Source organism: Stenella coeruleoalba, assembly GCF_951394435.1.
Source record: "Stenella coeruleoalba genome assembly, chromosome: 1".
NCBI lineage: Eukaryota > Metazoa > Chordata > Mammalia > Artiodactyla > Delphinidae > Stenella > Stenella coeruleoalba.
In genome coordinates, this window is record NC_137169.1 from 115,014,368 (window position 1) to 115,036,780 (window position 22,413).

Here is a 22,413-nt window from a genome sequence, read left to right on the forward strand (position 1 = left end):
TCCCCTCTCCCCCAACCCCACCCTGGGAGGCCTTAAGATGGAGGTGACTCAGCAATTAGCAGCCCCATCTCACACCCTCCATGCCAGACAGGCCCAGATTTTGTCTGTCCCTGAACCTAACAAGCTCATGCACTTTGCCCCTTTTTGCAGGCTCTTCCCCTACCTCTCAGCCTAAAATATACTCTTTATCCACCTTGTTCTCCAATCAAATTTTCAAAGCCCAGCCCTAGGCACTCCTCCTCCCAGAAGACTTCCCTCAAGGAATCTCATAGCATCACCTCTCCTAGCCTTGCATGAAGCTGAATCAGCAGTCATGCGAATCATTCTTTAATTTTTCCAAATGGATTAATGGGCTCCCTAGGGAGGCTGGGAGCTCCTGGAAGGATCAGGTTTAATTCTGCAGTCCTACCACAGACACGCAGGAAGTGCATCGCCAAACATACTTGTGAACTAAATGGTTGATGCAGAAGTTGGGGACATAGAGGTGGAAGACACGTGACCATGGTTCAGACATCCCCTCAGTGAGGAAGCCAAAAGTCTCCGGTTGGGAGATTCTATATCACCCCGGCTTCTCTGTTGAGACAAAGTGTAGGTGAACAAGGGAGGAAACAGGGAGATCCGTTGAGACACTGCTGCTGTAATCCATGCAAAAGATGATGGTGGCTGGGAGCCGTTAGGTGGCAGTGGTGGAGGAGCGGATGTTCAGATTCTGGATCTAAGCAAGGTATAGCCAACAGGACTTCCTGACAGATTGGATGTTGTGGGGAGAGTGGTGAGAGAAAGAAAGGTATTAAAGAAGGACAGAGTGGCCATCAACTGCAGTGGGCAAGGCAGTGGGGGCAGTAGCTTTGGGGAAGACCAGGGGCAGGGTTTGCTGAGTTTGAGGTGTCTGTTACACATCGAAGCAGTTATGGGAGTGTGCAATGTGGGAGAGAGGCCTGGCCTGGGTGCATAAATTCGGGTTTTGTAGGCATATCCATTTTATTTACTTATTTATGTATTTGGGGGTACACTATTTTTTTTTTTTTTTTTTGCGGTATGCAGACCTCTCACTGCCGTGGCCTCTCCCATGGTGGAGCACAGGCTCCGGATGCACAGGCTCAGCGGCCATGGCTCACGGGCCCAGCCGCTCCACGGCACGTGGGATCTTCCCGGACCAGGGCACGAACCCGCGTCCCCTGCATCGGCAGGCGGACTCTCAACCACTGCACCACCAGGGAAGCCCATTTTTTTTTATTAACATTTAAATTTCAAACAATGAGCTCAAGCTTATACTGGCCTTACATTTAGATTTGATATAAAGATCAATGGACAGGCAGCTTTGAGGGTACAATGTATTCAACAACTAGAGACAACCTAGGGTGTGGTATAACTATATATACTCAGGAGCACAAGTATAGGGACAAGCCATGTAATTGAAGGGAAAACCTCAGCCATTCAGGACTAAACACAGGTCCTTGGGCATATCGATTTTAGCTGGGTGGATAGATAGAAAGGTGGGGGGCCAGGTAAGAGATGATTCCCATCCTCATTCCTCACTTTTTCCGACTGAGTGTTCCATTCCTGGAACGGCTGATGGGTATTGAAAGGAAGGAATCCGATTTCCCCAAGGAACAATGTTATCATAGCAGATTAGGCTCCTGCCCAAGAACCTGTTGCTCAGTTTTTTAATGGCAGTGATCAGAAGATGGTATTTCCACAAGTCCTTAATATACCAAATGGAAAGCCTTCATGCTGTACAGGAAAGAGCTTCCTAAGGAGCCTGCTAGTCAAAGGAACAGGGGCACCTGGGGGGATATGTGTGGCTTTGTCCATCATGTACCACTGAAGTCATTACGGGCATTGGCTATTGTCACCCTAAGTTAGGAGAGGAGTATTTAGTCCAATCTTTATCCATCACACTAAGTTTAGGGAAGGTCAGCTCATGAAGAGATTCTGAACTCTCGAAGGGAGTAGGTGTTGAGAAAAGAGGTGACACAGCCCTGCCCTCAGTGGAAGCCTAGTCTGATGGATATAAGAGGACGACAGGACATTCCCAGGACAGGGCAAAGATCACAAAGTAAACACCACTTCCCCTTATCTGGGAGCAGGGTAGAGACTAATCATGAAACAGGATACGGCCAGGCCACCTTTCTGAAGAACGGATGCTGGGTGAGAAAGAGGATGTGAGAGGGGGAGAAAGAGTTACAGGCAAGGAAAACAGCCTTGAGCAAGGGGCTGAGTCCCGCTGGGGGCTGGGTCTGGAGTCGGGGTTGGGAGCTGAATTGAATCCCAGCATCTGCGGAGCCAAGGAGATGAGCAAGTTCAGGCGAGTCAGGGCAGGAAGGGGAGGGGCCACAGGCTGCAGGTGGCATCCAGGCAGAAGAACGGGAGGTGCCCTGACCAAGGGCATCTGTAGGGCCTGATAGGCAGCAAGTGGGGCCTGTCGTCACTGAAGGAGCTCAGTTCCAAGGTGGAACTGATTCCCCCAAAAACGTTGAAGAAAATCTCTGTGCCCTCAGCTGGGAGGGTCTCTCCTCAGCTTTGGGAGAGCTGTGTGGAGACCCTGCTGGAGGGGCTGTCAGGTCAGTGCTCCATGGGGTGCTGCAGTGGGCACTGGGCCCAGTGGGCACACCCTGGTCCAAGGAGGCGCCTTGAGAATTCTCGCAGCTCATCCTCATGCCTGGCTCCGGACCCTGCCGAGCTTGTGTTTCAGGTGCTTCCTGTTATTATTAGCTTCACCATTACTAAAGAGGACTGTCATCAATATTAATACATGCACGTGCCTCCCAGGATTCAGAAGCAAGGCCTGGTTCTCCTACTTTTCTAGTTGCTGCTTCCTGGGCTGCTTGACTCATCCCCCAGGTGGTGAGCCATCCCCCAAATTCAATCCTAAGGCTTCATTCTCCTCACTCCCTCCCTGCCTTGGACCTCCCACTGCCTCAGCCTCCACCCCCCACCCCTGTGTGGTTAGATCTCTGCCTCCAGGCCTGCCCTCCTCTGGGAGATGAAATTACATTGAAGACTAGGGACTTGGGATCAACCATTCGCAGAGCCCCTACTATGTACCAGGCTCTGTAATAAGCACGTCACACAAAACAGCCCTATTACTATTCCATTTTAAAGATGAAGAAATTAAGGCTTTGGGAGCTTAATAATAACAAGGAATCTACGTTTGTCTGAATCCAAAACTGAGGACTTTTCTTTTGCATATGTGGGCATGACTAAATCACAAATATTTAGTACAAGTTTTCTTCCTCCCTCTTTTCCTTCTTTTCTCCCCAAGACACCCAGCATGGGCCCACCATCACCTCAAACTCAGCCACTATAAAAATGAGCTCGAAAGCTTCACTCCATCCTCCTCTGCTCAATGACCTGCCTTTGTCAAGGGCTTCAGTCTCCTCCTTAACAGTGTCCCATCCTGCTGTCCTTCTAAAATATAACCAGAAAAAATAAATTAATAAAAATATAAATTAAAAAAAATAAATAAAATAAAATACACCTGGGAAGACTGCTGAGGGCAATGGCCACAGAAGGGTGGCAGAAGACTATGTTGTCCTCTTCTCACTGGCAGGCACAAAGACCATGCCCATGCTTTTCCACCATCTCCCCGCCTGTACAGTTCCACATCTCTCAACGTTCTTTCCCTTTGCCATGTTTTTCCTCATCTAACTGCAAGGAACTGAATGGAGACAATTTTGTTCCCGTACACCAGGAATAAATGAAATGATTCCTCCAGGTGGGCTGGATAGACAAAGAGCGTAAACTCCAGAGACTCACCTGAGGCTCCCTTGGAGCAGAGGCTACAGGGATAAACCTCCAGACAGGTTGCTGCTTAAGTTGTGACTCTGGGTAATGAATTCTCAAAACTCCTTTGTTTCTAGTGAAGCTTGGAAAAAAAAAAAAATTAATCCCTCCCCAGAGTCACACAATGTGACTGGGCCTAGAGTAACTGAAAGGTAACAGGGCAGCAAGGATAGTTATTCTACTAGGAGCACAGAAGAAAAATCACCGGGATTCCATACAGTCCTGCTCTTGAGAATTTCAGGTTTAAGAGAAGATGACTAGAGAATTACTTCCTAAAACCTAAGCAAGAGGACTAGAGAAGGAACTGAGTCAAGAAGGACTCAGAATGTCCCTTGAGTAGATTTTCCAGGGTTGGATGCCCTGGGAGACCCATTCACGGAAATTCTGTGGATGCCAAGTTAGGTTTCTGATGGTTACCAAGGACATATAAATTATCTGAATAAGTTTTCATCGACCAGAGGAACTAGGATTCAGTTTCCGCAAGGCTGGGACACAAAAAGGCAGAACTAGGAAGTGGGATGAAGACAACTGACTTGGTGCTGTCTGTGTCTCTCTGGAAAAATGAGAAAAATCAAGATTGAGCTTCAGATTCCCTCTCTATTTATTTATTTATTTTTGGCCATGTTGGGTCTTTGCTGCTGCGCGCAGGTTTTCTCTAGTTGCAGCGAGCTGGGGCTACTCTTCGTTGCAGTGTGCGGGCTTCTCATTGCAGTGGCTTCTCTCGTTGCGGAGCACGGGCTCTAGGCGTGCGGGCTTCAGTAGTTGTGGCATGTGGGCTCAGTAGTTGTGGCTTGTGGGCTCAGTAGTTGTGGCTTGTGGGCTCTAGAGCGCAGGCTCAGTAATTGTGGCGCACGGGCTTGGTTGCTCCGCGGCAGGTGGGATCTTCCCTGACCAGGGCTCGAACCCGTGTCCCCTGCATTGGTAGGTGGATTCTTAACCACTGCGCCACCAGGGAAGCCCCAAGATTCCCTCTCTTGAAGCAACATTTGTGTACACAGCCTTCTGCCTGCCTGGGGACGTGATCTGCCTAAGTTTTGCAAGCCAATCATTAAATGCTGCCATTATTAAAATTTAAACTATATCAATTTACAATTAAGTGAATTCTTCTGAGACACAGGAGGTAAGTACTCAAAATTCATCCCTTCCTAATTAGTTTCTATAGTTCCTGATTGTCTCAGGTCTTGAGGTTATTTACTTCGGCAGGGATGGTGTGTTACTGCACATTTCTCACGATTCCACACCAGGACATCACGCTGGTAGCCTGAAAGCAGCCATGATAGGAGAATTTTATTCAGGGAAATAGCACATGATACACATCAGGGCTTCCCAGCCCCCTATACCCTCAACCTCGCTCCCAAAGCCACTGGTAAACATTTACCACCAGAAATTGTTCTCCTCTAACACTGACAAGATTTCACGCAGGAGAAATGAAAAAAGGTCAAGGTGTCCCTGAAGCAAAACCTTAGAAGCAGAAACTTCCCTCCCTCCTCACCCAGAGGTGATAAGTGCAGTGATAATTTATTTAGGGATTCGGGAACTCCCCTGGCTTCTCTGTTGAGTCACCCTGCCAAAAGTTGTTTGCAGAGTCTCTCTAAAATCTCTTACGGCTCTTTAAAGAGCTTTTCTTGCCAGAGCCTCGCTGTTCTCACCTTTCAAAGGAAGGCTAAGTCTGAGCCCAGCTCCCTGGTTGCTAGAATGGGGAAGATGATGTCATTCAACACAACCTGTACAGCTGACTGACTCTGTCCCTCACCTCCTTGCAGAAAGCTGAGCTGGAGGCTCCTCAGACTGGGAGAGCCCTCCCCAAGTCACCCTATTCAATCCCCTGCCTTAGGGCAAAAGTGTGCCAGGCCCAGCGCCCTGCTTGAAGCTCTAACTATTTTTTTTTTTTTTTTTTTTTTTTTTGCGGTACGCGGGCCTCTCACTATTGCGGCCTCTCCCGTTGCAGAGCACAGGCTCCGGATGCGCAGGCCCAGCGGCCATGGCTCACGGGCCCAGCCGCTCCGCGGTATGTGGGATCTTCCCAGATCGGGGCACGAACCCAGGTCCCCTGCATCAGCAGGTGGACTCTCAACCACTGCGCCACCAGGGAAGCCCAAAAGCTCTAACTATTTACGAACAAATCATCCTATAGGTGCTCATAAATGTTTCCAAATAAATGAGGGGATGGATGGTTCCTGCAGTTCTGTTCCCCTCACTGCTTAATCCCTTTACCCGCTGTATCCCCATCCATCCTCAATAATCCCCACCTCCCCGCCCTCACTCCAAGACGTTTGTTCCTGGCTCCCTCTGTCCCAGCATCATCTCCACTTTCTCTTCCCAAGCTCTATCAAGGCAGAACCAGAGATGCCATCACGCTTTTGCAAATAACCAAGCCAACCAGAAGGGTTTCCTAGTTATGTACAACCAAGCATGGTTTGGGGGCTTCCTCTGTCAACAAACTCTGAGGTCCATCCATACCCCACACTTCACCTGGCCACAGGGTAGAAGCAGAAAGAATTAGGAAGCCCAGCTTCTCCTCAAGAGAAGAAGAGACAAAAAGAAAAGGAAATGCCTGGGCTCTCAACAGGCAGATGGCAACAGGGCAGAGGCAGGTAGAACAGAGTGACCTTCAAGTACTATGCTCTTCAGAAGACCCTCAACCCCTAGACTAGGCATCGGTCCATTTTTTTGCCTGTTGCAGTCATCCTGTATGGAATACAGCCACTTGGTCCACTAGAGGCAGCTGAATTGGAAATGTGACGCTTAGGGCTCCCTAAGAGTAGAACTTGGACCAAGGGATAAAAACTATGTGGGGTCCAAAATTGGGTTGAAAAGGAGAAATATGGATATATCTCTGACCGTCAGAGGCCAAATGGACTGCTTTGAGAGGTAGTGAGATGCCACTGCAGGTATTCAAGAAGAGGTCTTTTGTCAAGAAAATATCTTTTGTCAGGCATGCAGTAGAAGGAATCCAAATGTCAAAGAAAAAGCCTGATGTCCCAGAGTCAGACATGCCTGGATCAAAACCTGTTATTACATTTGTGGCCTTGGTTAAGATAACTAGATCCTCTGAGCCTCAGTTTCTTCATCTGTATAATGGATACTGCACCTCACAGGATTAAAGTAAGGATTAAATTAGACAAAACATGGGAAAGTACCTGGAATTCAGAGGGTGCCCAAAAAATGTCAATCCCCCTTCCATTAAAAAAGGGACTAGGTTAGATGCATTTGGTCTTTCTACCCCCAGAGTATGACTCTGAAACCCTTCCCGGTTTTTGAGAAGGATGGCATACATCTGGGAGAGATAAGGAAGTCAAGATTTCGTAGGTAAGGAGAGAAGGAAGGACGATGCTGAGAATGGTCAGGGGATATTCAGAGAGGTCATCCCTGCCAGTACCTTGTTTCCTTTCTTTTGATTTCTGGAATAAAAGAGAAAAGTGGGATTCTGGATTTAAAATCAAGCCTGAGGAGTCTCAGTTTCCCCATCTGCATAGGGAAGGAATAGGATTAGACAGCCCCTTCCAGCTCTAACTGTTCCCGATCTAAGGAGGGGGAGGGGGGAAATGGTGCAGAAATGATGCGGGACGACAGAGGGAGCAACGCACCCCCCCATCCCTGAGCAGGGCCCACCACCCTGACCCCATGCCCAACCCTCCGTGGAACCACAGTCACCTCAGTCTCGAGTCTTACATTTTCTTTATTGTGCTATAACACTGCCGCCTCGGAGCTCAGGCCTCACACGCACAGTTCAGTCCAGACCCCCACCCACCCGGCCCCCGGGTCTCTCTGCCTTGGCTGGGGACACCTGGTCTCCGGCCTCCAGCGCTCTCGGACACTTCCTCCTCCCTCCCTCTGCCCGAGCCTCAGGGCCGCGGGGATGCGGAGAGGGCCGAGATGGTCTCTATTCCCTCCCCCTCCCCCTCCCACTTTAGGGGAGGAGGCGCAGCCGCCCAACTCCGCTCCCGAGGGAAACTCTTCCAGGCCCCCTGCCGCCAGGCGGCCCTAGGCAGGCGAGGTCGGCGCCGGCCCGAGCGCGTCCCCAGGTGCAGGCAAAGAGCCCGCACCCTCCTCCTGGCCGGGCAGGAGCCGGGCGCCGCGCGCTCACACCAGGAGGCCATCCTTGCACGGCAGCGGCCCCTCGGCGGCGCAGGCGGCTGGCTCTGCACTCTGGACCTTGACGTAGACCCGGGACTGGTCCGCTTTGCAGTCTAGAGCGGCGGCGGCGGCGCTGGACGCCAGGGCCAAGTCCTCGGGGCCTTCGCAGTGAGGAGGCGCGTATTTGAGGCTCAGAGAGTGCCTGATCTTCTGCATCGGGTACCCCAAGATGTGGGTAACGCTGCTGCCGCGCCTTTTGGCCTTGCACCCGGGCGCCACGTCGTCCTCTCTGTGGAAAACAGCAGGCGCGCGGGTGAGCGGGCTCCTCCGCCGCGCGGCGTGGGCACGGCCTGGGCAGAGCCGGGGGCTCTTGGCAACCTCTCCTCTCCCGCGCCTCCCTCCGCCTGCCCTCGCCTCTCAACCTCAGCCTCGACCTACTCTTTTCTCTGCCTCTTCCTGGGCCAGCGACCCCGCAGGACTCCCGGGGGCACCATCCCCACCCTCCAGACAGGGCTTGTCCACACGTGTCCGGACAGCCCACGGTAGGCAGGCAGCCCCATCCAGGCGCCCTCCACTCCCCTTCTGAGCTTTTCGCAGGACCACCGGCTCGGATAGAGAGGTCACCTTGGAGATCCAGAAGGAGCTGCTTTCCCTGTCCTTTCCTTAACTAACCTTGACCTTGCCCACCCCCCTTCTCCTCACCTGCCTCTTAATCTTCTCCCTCTTTTCCTCCATACCCAGGGCATTGCAATCATTTGCACTGCTAGTCTTGTTCTATTTTTATTTCTAGTTTGTTTCTAATATAAGTTATTAGCGCTATTATTTATATTAATTAACTCTTCTTAAGTAAGCATGTCCAAGAGTTCTCACCGGTGCAATACAGGGGAAAAGTGAGAAAATACATACAGGCCCTGCCCTGCAGGAGCTTACAGTCTAGATAAGACAGACAGACAGGTGCAAAGACGGGAGGGGGATGGAGGGCAGGGAAGCAGAAGTGAAGACTGGACATGGGAAGGGGGAGAGAGAAAAAACATACGACGAGTGGCCAGTCAACATGCTGGGGTCCCAGCACTCCATGGCGATGGCAGGCAGGGTTGGGGTGGGGATCCCAGCCAGCCGGTGGCAGGCAGGGGTGAGAAGGGGCAGGGCGCCAGCCCCCTGCAGCACAGCAACAGGCATCAGATTTTACCTGATATCATTAGGCAAGTCGCAGCAGGCATTTCTGCGGACCTGGCTACGGCAGCAGAAGGCACCGCGGGGCCCCCTGCAGCAGCAGCGGACGAGCCCCCAGATGCCCAAAATCAGGCAGCCCAGCAAGAGTAAACAGCCCAGCACTATGCCAATGATTATTCCTATGTGCGCGACTCCTGGGGAGAGAAATAAAGATTAGTCAGGCTTTCTGCAGACTGACAGATGCCTGGCTAACCAGGAGTTGCAGGGGCAGGGTGTCTGTGGGAAAGAGGATGGGGGACCCAGGGGATCTCAGGGCCCCTGGACACACAGGGAGGAATATATGGAGAGATGCAAGTTAACCCCTCATGTCTGCATGTTTCTCCTAGGGCTTCCCAGCTGCCCCTGGCAGAGCTATGCACTGATGGCAGTGGGAAGGCAGAGCCAGTTGAGGCTCCAATATACAGCACAAGTTTCTCCAGTCCAACCCTCCCAGCCACGGGGCCTCCAGGGCCACTGCCCCTGCACCCACCTGAGACCTTCACCTCCACCACACATACGCTGTGGCCTGCATGGTTGGCCACTGTGCACTGGTACAGCCCATTATGCTTGTGGGAGAGATGCATCAACACCAGCTCACCGTGGCTCATGCCTGAAACTGAAGGAGCATCAGAGAGCTATGGTGAGGCCGAGGGGCCTGGTCTCTGAGAGCTTCACCCCAGCCTAGACCACTGCAGGGTGGGGCATGGAAGGAGGGAAGGGTGTGCGCACACACACAGGTCCACCCCACTCTCCAGGTGAGTCACCTTCTCCCTGCTGAAACAGAGAGGCAAGGAAGGGACCCTTTCCCAGCAACAGGAGAGAAACCATGAATTCACTCTGTGACCTTAGGGAAATATGTCCCCTCCCTGAGCCCTGGTCTCCTCATTTGTACAGCGAGTACAGGGTTACACCAGAGGAAGTCTAAGGTCTCTTCCAGCTCTGCTAGTCTTTGATTGTGAGTACTAGGCAGCTTCTGCCTGTGCCAGAAGCTTTATACACCTCATCCATTTAATCCGTACCTGCCCCTGGAAGATAGACATTATCATTCCCTTTTCATATACTGTAGAATGAAACTAAGGCACAGAGAGGTGAAGCCACTTGCCTGGGTCTTGTAGCCAGTTATGGTCCAGCCAGGATTCAAGCCCAGCTCTACCTCAGACCATGCTCTTTCCAAATTAACCATACTGCTTTCAACGGACTCTCCCCTTTTGCCTCCTCTTCCCTCCATAGCAGCTTCTGGAACAGGCTCACAGGAGGGGTCTCCCACAGCGGTTTTATGTTTGACTTGGCGCCACTGATGAACCAGGGAAGCCCCAGCGGGACCCAGCGTCCCAATCTTCCCCTCTCCCCGGGTCCCCTCACCTTGACTTGTGGAGCTGAAGGACTCGTCGTAGGAGAACTCAGACTGGAAGGTGTCCTGGGACTGGTAGGAACTGGCACGGTAGGGGTGGGCGCTCCAACTGATCCTGTTCCACTTGTAGATGAAAGGCGGGCTGCCCCCACTGACGAAGCACTTCAGCACCACGTCGTGGCCGTAGAACATGTGGCCCTCAATCCAGCACTTGGGCTCCACAGGCCGTGCTGCAGGGGAGGGGGCAGTTGTGAGCCAGGGTCCAGCCAAGAGGCAGAGCCAGGCTCAGGGTGGCCAAGCCGCCCTTGGCTCTGACGTCTGGGGAAGAGGAGCTCAGAGGAGTTTGGTCATACCTGCGACAGTGATGATGACCGTCCGGGTGGCCACGGTGGTCTTCTTCACCCGGCACTCATAGGTAGCTGCGTCGGATATCTGCAGGTTCGAGAGGTTGATAGAGGCATCGTACTGGCTGGGATCTGGGGCTGCAAACTGGGCCCTCTGCTGCAGATCGGGGAGGTCGCCATGGTTGGCCCTCTTGTCCCCGTAACTAAGGAACTGTGAAGAGAAGAAAACAGAGATGGTGAGACAGGGAGAGCCAAGGAAGGCCCTGTGGTTTGGCTGTCTTGGGCAATGCACTGAACTTTTCTGAGACTCCACTTTCTCAGCTGAAAAATGGGAACAATGATGCCTGATCCACTGACTTTTAACAGAATGTGTGAGATCAGATGAGATCAAGCACTCTCTGCCTAACGTCTACCTTCCAGGGGCCTGTGAGGATTAAATGGGATGAGGTGTATAAAGCTGCTGGTACACAGAGCAGCTGACTGGTACTCAAAATCAAAGACTATCATCGGAGCTGGAAGTATATTGTCTGGGCCAGGACAGTGCCTCGTCTTCCCTTTGGAGTGGGGTGGGAGGAAGCTGACTCACTGGCTGACTTGATCGGTGATTACAGAGCTCCTCCCTGTTCCCTCATTCTCTGAGAAGTCTTGGGGGAAGTTCAAGGCCTCGGTTTTCTTATCTGCCCTGCTTTTCCCCTCAGGGTGCTGGCTGCCCAACAGGTAGATACCATGAAGTGTAGAGTAAGGGGAATCCTGTGCCCAGCACCTACCACTTTCTCCTGACGTGAGGGTTCTGGGTTGACCTGCATCCACTCAATGCCCAGCGCATCAGAACCAGAGTCCTCAGGGTCCAGGATGTAGGGGCAGTTCAGTCTCACGCTGTCACCTTCTGCCAGGTTCAGGACTTCTTTTGCATTCCCACTGATCCGCACAGCGGGCAGCAGTGCTAGGACACAGGCAGGGCAGATGGGGTAAGGGGAGCAGGACCAGGGCTTGGGTGGCCAGCTTCAGCCCCCCTCCCTCCACCATTCCTGTCAGTGGCGACCCAGGGCTCAGTGAGGGTTCCACAACGAGGAGGGGCTGCTCTGAGCGTGTGCATAGGTGTGTGCGTGAATTGATAGACGCATGTCTATGCAGACTTGTGTAAGCATGTCTCTATTGTACGATTGTGTAGGGTTGCATCTATACAGTTTGTATATGTATATAGCTGTTAAGAATGCTTGTATGGGGGACTTCCCTGGTGGTCCAGTGGTTAAGACTTCGCCTTTCAATGCATTGGGTTCGGGTTTGATCCCTGGTCGGGGAGCTGAGATCCCACGTGTCTCGCGGCCAAGGAACCGCGACATAAACATAAAACAGTGATATTGTAACAAATTCAATAAAGACTTTAAAAACAGTCCACATCAAAAAAATCTTAAAAAAAAAAAAAGAATGCTTGTATGATTGTGTATGCATGTATGGGTGTATACACATATGTACGTTGCATGTTTACGAGTGTTTGTGGCTGCTTATGTGTACTGTAGGGAGATTCACACACATGACCAGGTAGAGTGTCTGCTTATATATTTACGTGACAGCGCATGTGTGTGCATGTGTGTGCGTGTGTGTGTGTGTGTGTGTGTACAGGCACATGGAGCACATAGAGTTGTTAAGTGCTCTGATGGAAGAGGCTCGTTGGTTAAAAGCCACCTCTGTCTGGGCCAAGTGAGGTGATCGTGTCTAGAGGCAGGAGGATGGACACCGTGGCCCCTGGAGTCCCTTTCCAGCCCAAGGAGCAGGAGAATGCGTATGTCTCTGTGTGTCTGTGTATGACAGCGTGTGTCTCTGGCTGTATGCCCGTGTGACAGTGAGTGCCTGGCTGTGTAAGTGCTCTGAGTGATAGTGCGTGCCTGTGCGTGACTGTGACCGGGAGCCTAGCTGGGTCTGTGTGTGATAGTGAACGATGGTGCTGGGACCATGGCCACACGCATCTGTAGGACTGGTGAGCCTCGCGTGAAGGCGTGTGGCATTGTGCGCTTTGCGTCCTTCCCCTTGTGTGATCGTGTGGCCACCTCCACGTGCTCGCTCCAGTTGGGGCCCCTCCCGCTACTGCCAGCCTCAGTCGCACTGAGTCAGCCTGGGATGAAGAGCCAGGATCTGGAAGCTCAGGAGTGATCTCTCCCTCCCTAACCTGAAGCCCCAGGCAAGCGCTAGCCCCAACCGGTTGGACCCAGAGAGGAATATGAAGGTGGAGGTGTGCCCAGGGCCCCAACCCTGGCTGGGCCGGCAGCATGCCACCTCCCAGCCTCCTGCAATCCTCCCTCTGCCGGCCCCTCCCCCAGCCTGGCTCACTCTCCTCCTGTGAGAGGCAGCAAGTCCTTTGGAGCCCCAGCCCTTGGTCTCAGCAACTCATCGTGCTCTGCCCTTCTCTGGCTCTCTCCTGGGACCACCTTCACACTTGGAGAGCATCTCACACACACAGTTGCACACTGTCACAGCCAAAGAGATCAACACATAGACACACTCTTATAAGCCTTCAAAATGCAGATACCTACCTATGCAGTCCCACCTTCTCACACACACACACACACTGTCGAATCCATACAGACACACATCTACACACAAACACAAGTGCGCATTAATCCAGAAGACACACCCGCTGTGCACACTTAGAGCCCCGCCTGTGTATTCATGCAAGACCAGACATACCTGCAGAAGCTTAGTCTGGTTCTAGAGAGCCAGCAGGCACCCTTTCAACACCCCTAACAACTCAGGCATCACTGAACCTGCCCCTCGGAATCCTGGCTGGGCCGTCAGCCATGTCCTAACCCCCGCTAGGCTCCAGGTTAACCCAGAGCAGGCAGGCTAGCTGCTGGGGGCTTTAACGGGACCTGGTGATGCCTCCTCCAGCGCCAGGCCAAGCTAACACCAGCCCACTCCTGAGATAAGGATCCTGATGCCATCTGCCAGGTCCTGGGCTGTCACAAGGCAAACCACGAATGAGCCAGAGCTCAGCAGAGAGCAGAGGCCCCACCCTGGGGAAGGACTGCCGAAAGCAACCCACAACAAGAGAATGGTCTCCATGCCCTGGGAGCCAGCCGGACAGGAAGGTAAGTATTCCGGGAAGGGGGCTTGAGAAGGAAGGACAGGCTGGAAGAGGGTGCCTCCACCCTGCACTAGGCAGAGTGTCTGCCCTTGTCCCAGGCCAGGGAGCCTCACCCTAGCCTTTCCGACTCCCTAAAAGCTTTCTCAACCTCCTGCCAAGGGTTCCAGCCTTTCTGCACCCCTCGCTCTCCTGAGGAAGTCGCCCCTGGTGTCTCACCTTCATTCCTCTTGCTGTGGCACTGAGGAAGTATTTCCAGGGCATGTGAGAGAAGAGAGAGGCTGGAGGGAGGGAAGAAGACCAGAGTGGGAGAGAGAGGTGGGCGCAGAGACTCCGAGGGAGGGAAGGAAATCACAACAGGCTCGCCAGGGAAGAGGAGACACCTCAATAGTCATGTCTACTCTAAGTCTGTAAGTCCTTTGTGAATTTTTCAGCTTCCTCCAGAGCTCCTAACCCTCCCTCTGCAGATGAGGGAGGGGAAGAGAAGGGAGGGGAAGAAAAGGGAGGGGAGAAAAGGTGGCTGCCACAGAAGGGATTGGTGCATTATAACATTAAGACACACTATACACAGAGATGTCCCAGGTCCCCACAGCACAGCTCCTGAGTGAGCTCTGCCCGGCCAGCTCTTGCCAGACAGAGAGGGTGTTGCAGGCATCCTGCTAGAAATGCAGCCATTCACACATACTCGTACTCTCACACCAAGGCTGAAAATGCTCCTCCCTTCCTGAGCTCCTCCCCCAGGCCCCTTTAGCCTGAACCCAGACCCCCAGGAGGGTCTCAGAGCCATTTCCAGCAATGCCCACCCAGATGGGCCCTTGCTGGGACTTGCCCCATCCCAGGCAGGCCGCCATGATATCCAATCCTGAGCCCTGCCCTCCAGACGTGCCCCAGGGAGGGGGCTCTGGGAGTTACCCTCCACACCCTCCCAGGCTTATTCGAGAGGGGGTGGGTGCTACTCTGGAACTCTCACAGCACAGGGGCCCTGAGCAGAGGTCTCAGGCCCCGGCTCTCCCTGGCCCACTCACACTCCACCAGCCTGAGGCTCTGCCCTCTCAAGGCAAGCAGGGTTGGGGGAGAGGCCCTCCTGCTGGAAGCACAGAGACCCATGGAAAGGGAATCTTTCCCAGGCTCTTCCTCAACCCCCAGCCAGCTTTGCTGCTCACCTGCCCCTCCTACCCCACCCCCAGCTCCCCCAGTAACTCAGGGCGAGCCCTATGCTCCCATTCACAACATGTGCGTACACGTATGAGCCCCACACGTTCACAGACACCATGAAGAACCATACAAGAACACGTGCCCCAAACCTTCAGGTGCAGGGCTCTCCTGGGGAGAGGCCCCCTTGACAACAGCCAAACCCCGGTAGCAGCAGGGCGAGGGTGAGAAGATATCTCAGTCCACCTTCCAGGTTCCTCTGTGAGCCCTTCGCTGCCCTTTTCCTGCCCATCCGGCATCATGCAGGCCCCCCCTGCCCCTCCCCAGCCCCATACCTGGGCTCAGGCACACGAGCAGAAGGTGGAATGTTCCATGGACTCTCATGTCTCTAGGCTCAGCGTTTCGTCCTCCTGGGCTGGGATCCCTGGGGCCAGCGGTGTTGTAGGGACCAGTAGACGGAGGGAGAGCTGAGGGCCCAGATGCTACCTGGAGTGGCAGGAAGGTGCAGTGAGGGCCCGGCTGGGGAGCGGCCAGTTATTACTATGGGGGGGCGGGGGGCCTGGTCCCCGCCTTGGGGAGGAGTCCCAGGAGCCCTAATTAGCAGGGTGACACAGTGGCTTACAAAGGAGTTACCCAGCCCTTCCCCACACTCTTCCCTATGCTGACAGTAGCGCAAGACAGCCAACGGGACATGTAATTAGGCACCTGTTAAACATCCACTTCCTCCTGGCCCCAGCCTCGGGGTGACGACAGTTGCCCAATTTTACAGTGTCCACGGGGCTCCCCTCACCACACATTTACTGCCTCCTTCCCCAGGGGAAATGGAGAAGAGGAAGGAGAAGCCAAGCTGGGGATAGAAGGGTGGTCAGGCCTTGAAGGGCTCACACTGACCCCAGGACACTGGTGTCTGACATGCCCGCCCAGCGCAGGCTCCAGCATTTCAAACTGCGGTCCCCTCCTCCTATCCCTGACCCTCCAGACCCCCTCCCACCCAGGTCAAAGTCTGTGGGAAAGGTCACCAGGGAAGGGGTCACTGGGGCTGGAAGGGAGGTCCCGGATGATGAAAGGGCCCCAAGACTTCAAAGGGAGTCAGGCCTCCTGATCTGAAAGAAGGAGGGAAGGGGTGTGTAGGGGAACAGGGTCTTCCCCTGGCTGCCCCCTCTGGAGCTGTGCCCCCCACCCATACGTGACGTGAGGTCACCTCCAGGTGCAGGGAATCCCTGGGATCTGGGGGTGTTACAGGGGATCCAGACCCCCATCTCCCACACAGATCTAAAACCAGTTCAGTGAGGCCTGAGAGGAGAGGGCCCAGGGTGTGTGGAGTGAGTGAGGTGAGTGGACAGGTGGGTGAAGGGCTGCTAGGAGAATAGCGCCAGGAGGGCCAGGAAAGGGGTGTGCCCGAGTGCCCGTATACCCCCTCACCAGGATGTGTCCTTGCATCTTTGTTGAGGAGCGCCAAGCCCCTCTACGTGCCCCTCTGTTAGGAATCGCTTGGTGCCCTGGCTTCTATGCACAGGAAGGGAAACCAAGAACCTCAGAACCTGGACTGGCATCAGGTGACTAAGCCATCACAGTTCTGGGCAGGTTGGAGCTGGGGTGGGGAGGTCCTGCTGGGCAGAGGGAGAAGATGGAGGGCCAGCCCTTGCTCATTGGTCCAGGGGGTCCCAGAACAGGCCTTGGGCCTCCCCTGGATTCCAGGACTGCCCCATAAACAGTGGTAGGGGTCTGGTCATGAGTTGCCTTGTTCAACAGCTCAGCCCTCTCAAAGGAATCAAGGGCCTGCCCTCGTCGCCGACAGATGCACAAGAAGGGTGGGGGGGCTCAGGATGCTGCCAGGGCCCACCCCCGGGAAAAAATAAGACAGAACAATAAGGAAGCACAAGGACTCCGTGCATCTCTGCATTCCAGCCCCCCAGCTGCACTCCCAACAATAACAGGGTGCTCTGGGACCCACAAAATGTACACAGTGAAGATCCTTATTTCCTAATTTATCTTGAGGATTATGGGGTTGCCCTGCGCACTCTGGAGAGCAGGGATCATTATCCCCACCTCACAGATGGGGAAACAGAAGCCTGGGGAAACACGAGGATTCAGCACAGGTGATGCTGCTGGGGCCTAAGTGGGGGGTATGCAGGCGTCCTGACTCTCAATCCAGAGTACACCAAGAAAAGGGCATGGTGGCCCTGTGTGTTACCAGACCCACCCATGGGGAAAGTCAGTGATGGGTGGAGGGGTGAACAGGTGGGACCAGGAAGAGGGAGTCTGAAAAGAGAGGAGTGAGTTCGTGGTTCCATTACTCTGAAGTATAAGGCTGGAGTTTAACTGGGTTCTGGATTTTAGCTGATGTTAGAGTTGGAGTGAAGCCTGGAGCTGGGATTAAGGTTGGGATTAGTTAGGTGGAATGATGCGTGAGGTTGAGGTCAGATTTGAGGTTGGGATGAGAGTTAACACTGAGATTAAGCCTAGAACAACCGCTAGAACTGAGGCTACGGTTTATGGCTGGGATTCCTGTTATGATAAGGAATAGTGTTTTAGCTTCATTGCGAGTTTTTCCTGGGAATACATTTAGAGCTAAACTGAAGGCTGGGGAGACTGATTTAGGATTGGATTTATAACTGTGTTAGACTTTAGTTTGGGATTTGAGTTAGAATAGGCTGTGGTTAGGGTTAGAACTTGGGTTAAAGTTTTATGGACAGAGGATTCATGGGGATCAAAACTTAGGTTTTATTTATGATCTAGAAAGACCTTAGCCTCCGTTCACTAAATCGAAGTTTGGTTAGAATTTTCATCCCTTTGCTCTGGGAGAATACCAATGGCACATGTTGATTGGGGTCCCAAGATTTTGGCAAGAGTTCCAGATACACATGAGCCCATCTCAGAGGTATGAAGCAACTGAATCCCACAACAAATGGAACCTCTGAAATTCTGCTCCACAACCTAAGCTCACCACCTGGTCAAGCTCCCAGAAGGATATTTGGGGAGGGGATGCAGGAACGTACAGCAGTGAGTGGGGCTCTGAAACCAAATTGAATTGGAAGATGGGGTCCATCAGAGGCAGTTTTACTAGGGAGGAGGGGAGTCCTGGTTTTGGAGTCCAGGAGACGGGAGTTGGGAAAGACTGAGGGCCTAGATGCTCTCGGAAGAACAGCCATTTTTGAGGGCTCCATACAGGGGCCCCTCAAAGCCTCAAAAGGCAGGGCACGTTGTTGCTCTCCTTTGATCCACCTACGTCTAATTGCCACCTCCTTGCAATCTGGGGACCGTTAAAGAAACTGTCAGCATTCCTGCCCTGTGCCCTGACCCTTGCAAGGGTTTTGAGGGGGCAGTGTTGGAGTGAGGGCACTGGGGCATCAGCTCAGTTTTCATAGCACAAGTCCAGCCCATGGCCCCTCCCCTGGGACCAGCCCACAGTTCACATTACTCTGTGGGCTTCATCCTCAGCAGAGGAAGAGGGCCCATTCCTGGGAGGTCACCGCCCCCAACTCCTCCCTCTCTTCTTCCCCACCAGTCTCAGCCCCAAACATCCCATTGCCCCATCCACTTCCTTTTCAGGTCCCATAAAGGTCTGGACAGATCTCGGAGACTATTGGGATTGCCTCTGTGCCCCCAGGGAGAAAGAGATTGGGAGAGGCAGTGGTTAGAAAAGGAGCAGAGAAACACATGTGCCATCCAAATGGCCCAACGAGAGGCTGAGAGAGAGACAGGAGGCAGAGGGCCCAGGCTACAGTCAGGGTCCCAGCACACCAATTTCCAAAAGGGCCCCTTGCTTTTCCCTGAGTAATCCATAGCTCCCCGGGGGGGCAGAATGGCCCCTCTTTTCTGCATACCCCCCCAAGATTGGGTTGTATTAGCGTCTGTTCTAAGGCAGAAGCAGAAACACAAAGACAGAAGCTTGGAAAGGAGTGAACAGAGGTACAGAAGCAGAGAGAAGAGGTGAGATAAGGACCCAGAGAAGCCCAGAGATTGCTTCTGAGAGGAGGTACAGCCCAACCCCAGAACATCGCGGGGAGGGACAGGCCAAGGATGTGGCCCGTCTACTCTTCCTCCAAAGTGCCCTTCACAGCAACTCTGCACAACGCCTGTAGGCTCTCCCCTCACCTGCCTGGACCTACCCCCAACCCCTCTCCCCAGGCCTCCCAGGCTCAGGTTCAAGCTCCCCATTTCCCCTCCAGGGCCCCGGATCTGCAGCTTGACCCTTTCTAAGCCCTCACACACAGAGTCAGCAGGCTCCCGAGCCCCTCTCCCAAGTCCCCCTGTAGACCCAGGCTCACCCCTGCAACATCCATGGAGTGAGAAGCAGCCCTTGGAGTGGCCATGTAGAGAAAACCTCAGAGGAAACGGTCTGGGAGTAGGAGGGCCATGGGATTGACAATGCCATGCTTAGAGAGGACAGACAGAGGCACAGGGCACACACAGTCACAGAGAAGTCAGGGAGCCCCAGCAGCTGCTGCCCTTCCACCAGCTCTCAGCGAAGGTTTGGGGTTGGAGGACCCCCAGGTGAGGCCCTGGCTTGGACGACAAGAGTGGTGGAGCTTAGAGGTGGTACAGGTGGTGTGATGGGAGCAATTGCGTTGAGACGACGAAGGGTTACAGTTAGCTGGAGAGAGAAAGACAAGATCCACGTGTGGGGTTCAGTTTCAGGAATGGGATTGGGGTTTAAGGACTGAGGCCCAGATCAAGGCTAGTGGACAGAGCTTCTGACACGTGAGACCCAGGGATTCCCTGGGTCTTGGCTTCAGCTTCCCAAGCCTCAGTGATTCCTGCTGGTCCACTTCAGAAGAAGGGGGACCCTAGGAGGGAGCCTGGATATGCCCAGCTCTCTCCCAGCGGGTGATGATATCCTGGAGCTGACCCAGACTCCTAGGAGCAAACAGCCCTGAAATGGTTCCCATCCCTAAAAGGAGTGGCCTAACCTACTTTATCAGCAAAGCATCTTAGCAGAGGGCGGCTGATTAAATGTTATAAACTGAACTGTTATCAAGGGAACAGTGGAGGAAAGAAGAATTTGCTTTTAAAGAGTATGCGAATCCCTGAAGAAGAATTAAGAGACCCTGAAGATAAAAGGTATTGCACCTGGCTGAGATCAACCATATCCTTCAGTCATTCAACAAACCAACGGGGCCTTGTGCTAGGCCCTGGGGAAGCAGCGGTTAACAAGACTCTATCTTCTAGAGCACCCAGTCTGGAGGGGGAGACAGACGAGGGAAGGGGCACCAACCCCTCGTCACAGGCTGCTGAGCTATGGTGATATTTGGCAAGACCCCCTGGCCTGGTGGAAATGACCTTTAAACGGCGATCTGAAGGATAACTAAGGATGTGTCGGGCAGGACTGAGAGTGGAGAGAGGTGACCGGAAGAGTATCTCAGTCCTTGAAAAATAAACCAGGGCCCTGCCAGACACAGCAGAGAAGAGAGTGAAGTCAGGATAGACAGCTGATGGGTATTTTTGGACTGAGGAGGGAAGATCCTTGAGAACTGAACCTCTGGGACCTCCTGAGTGCTCACTGGGGTCGAGCCAGACCCTCAGGATAGACTAGGCGGCTAAGATTGATCATCCTGAACCGTGTATGTTTGGGTGTGGCTGTGACTTCGTCAAAGTCATCGAAGTGCAGGGAGGTGATGACTACCCCGCTCCCAAGAGGACATGGAAAATGCAGGAAGAAACGCAGAGCTGGGAGGCTGGGAGCTTTGGGAGCTGAGGCAGAGGGAAAGTCTAAGCTATTTAAAGCCAGTCAAATCAAGAATAACTTAGCCCTTTCTGGGACTCTAGACTTCTGTGATGTTGGACATGAGCTTCTTCCGGGTAACCTTGGTGTGATTTGCCAGGATATCTCTCAGTGTGTGGGAGGGGGAGGGAAAGGGGGGCAGGTCACCTTGGCGGCAGCCTAGAACTGGGGAGAGACCTCTGGTCTGGAGTGACCCATCCCCTCCCCAGCAGTCCTCTCCGAGGCCCCAAGCTCCCCAGGAGCAGCAGTGGGGTCGGATGAGTGAGAAAACAGTGAGGTGCTCCATGGCCTCAACACCCAGACTTCTTGTCTGAGACTAAAGCGTCTCCCGTCCACTGTCACCTCAACAGCTGCCACTCTTCCTCACCCCAGAAGCCCTGATTGGCTTTGAACTCTCCTGAGCCCCTTTCATTCGAGCTTAATCAGAGAGATTCTACTGAAACCAGTTAATGCCCAGCGGGGGGCCCGAGTCATTGACAGGGATGTTGAGGCTTTCAGGGGTATTGGAGGACATCCCAGGCCCCCACTGAGTCAGGGACAGCCTGGCTGGCCCACCAGGGTGGGCTGCTGAGTCATGCCCAACTGGTGCTGCTTCTGCAGCAGGTGCAAAGGGTCTGAGACCGCCTCCAAGCCCCGTGACTCAGGCAACACGTACACATGGGCAGGGAGAGCATGGAGCCCAGCCAGGAGCTGAGACATACATTCCCAGGAGGCAGCTGCCTGCAGACCTGACTCAGTGCTCCAAGGTGGCACCCAGCCACTGGATAGACCAGGCTGCACCAGCCCAGTCTGACATTGAAAGGACCGGAAGACCCAAGGAACTGGGAAGGGAGCTGGGAAGTCAATGAGGTACACATACGACAAAGTTAGTAGCTTGGGCCCTTTTTTTTTTTTTTTTTTTTGCAAGCTTCTAATATCCTTACATCAACAGAGACAATGCACTAAACAGCACTTCTTACTTATCTCCAGATTTCCCCAGCGCTGCTCTCCAGCTCGGAATCTCGCAGCTTCCTAGATACCCCGAAGATGATTCAGCAGCTTGGAGGGGTGCACAGAGTTTATTTCTACCCTTGAGCCCTAGGAGGGAAAGTTGAAGCCATCCCTAGGAGAAAACACTGCCCACCCAAAAGTCCAACCTCTAGCAACAAGTCTGAGGCTGGTTGTTCCTGAGCAGGGCAGGTGGGGGGCAGCTGGGGGGAGGTCCACTTCTTGGCCCGTACTCCAAGGGAGCTTGTTGCTCTCAGCCCCGAGATGGAAGAGATCAGTAGCGAGCTGGGCAAGCTCCAGGCCCCTGAGGTCCTTTCTGGCTTTCCTGGGAAGAGGGTCCCCTGAAACAAGTCAAGTCTCACTCTTTGGTCCCTGCAGGTATTCTTAATCGTGCAATAGGAATGCTTAGAGAGAACCTAAGCAAGTATGCCAGCTGCCTCAGTGGCATTGCCATGTCTTCTCTCCCATCCCAGGCTGGGTACCACATCTTCCCAAGACCCCTAGGGAGGAAGGGATTAACGTCTTTAGGTAGGAGGTATGCGCTTAGGGGTATGGAGCAGGGAAGGTGAGAAGGCCTCTTCCCCTAGCAGCTGGTGGGGCTGCCCACCTGGTTTGGGGGAAAAGGGGGCTGCAGTCTTCTGTGGTGGGGAAGGTGAGGAAGGTGCCTGGGGAAGCTGCAGTTGTCCTGAGGCAGAGGAAG

General features: G+C 53.6%; 1 protein-coding gene across 1 annotated transcript; it reads right to left on the reverse strand.

Annotated features, from left to right (window-relative positions):
• Window positions 1-7,869: 7,869 nt before the first annotated feature.
• VSIG8 (V-set and immunoglobulin domain containing 8) lies at window positions 7,870-15,385 on the reverse strand (the record flags this gene model as incomplete). Its single annotated transcript, XM_079946325.1, has 7 exons — window positions 7,870-8,152; window positions 9,053-9,230; window positions 9,566-9,691; window positions 10,438-10,656; window positions 10,780-10,981; window positions 11,538-11,713; window positions 15,337-15,385. 7 exons carry the CDS (start codon window positions 15,383-15,385, stop codon window positions 7,870-7,872), a joined length of 1,233 nt encoding a protein of 410 aa, XP_079802451.1.
• Window positions 15,386-22,413: the final 7,028 nt, after the last annotated feature.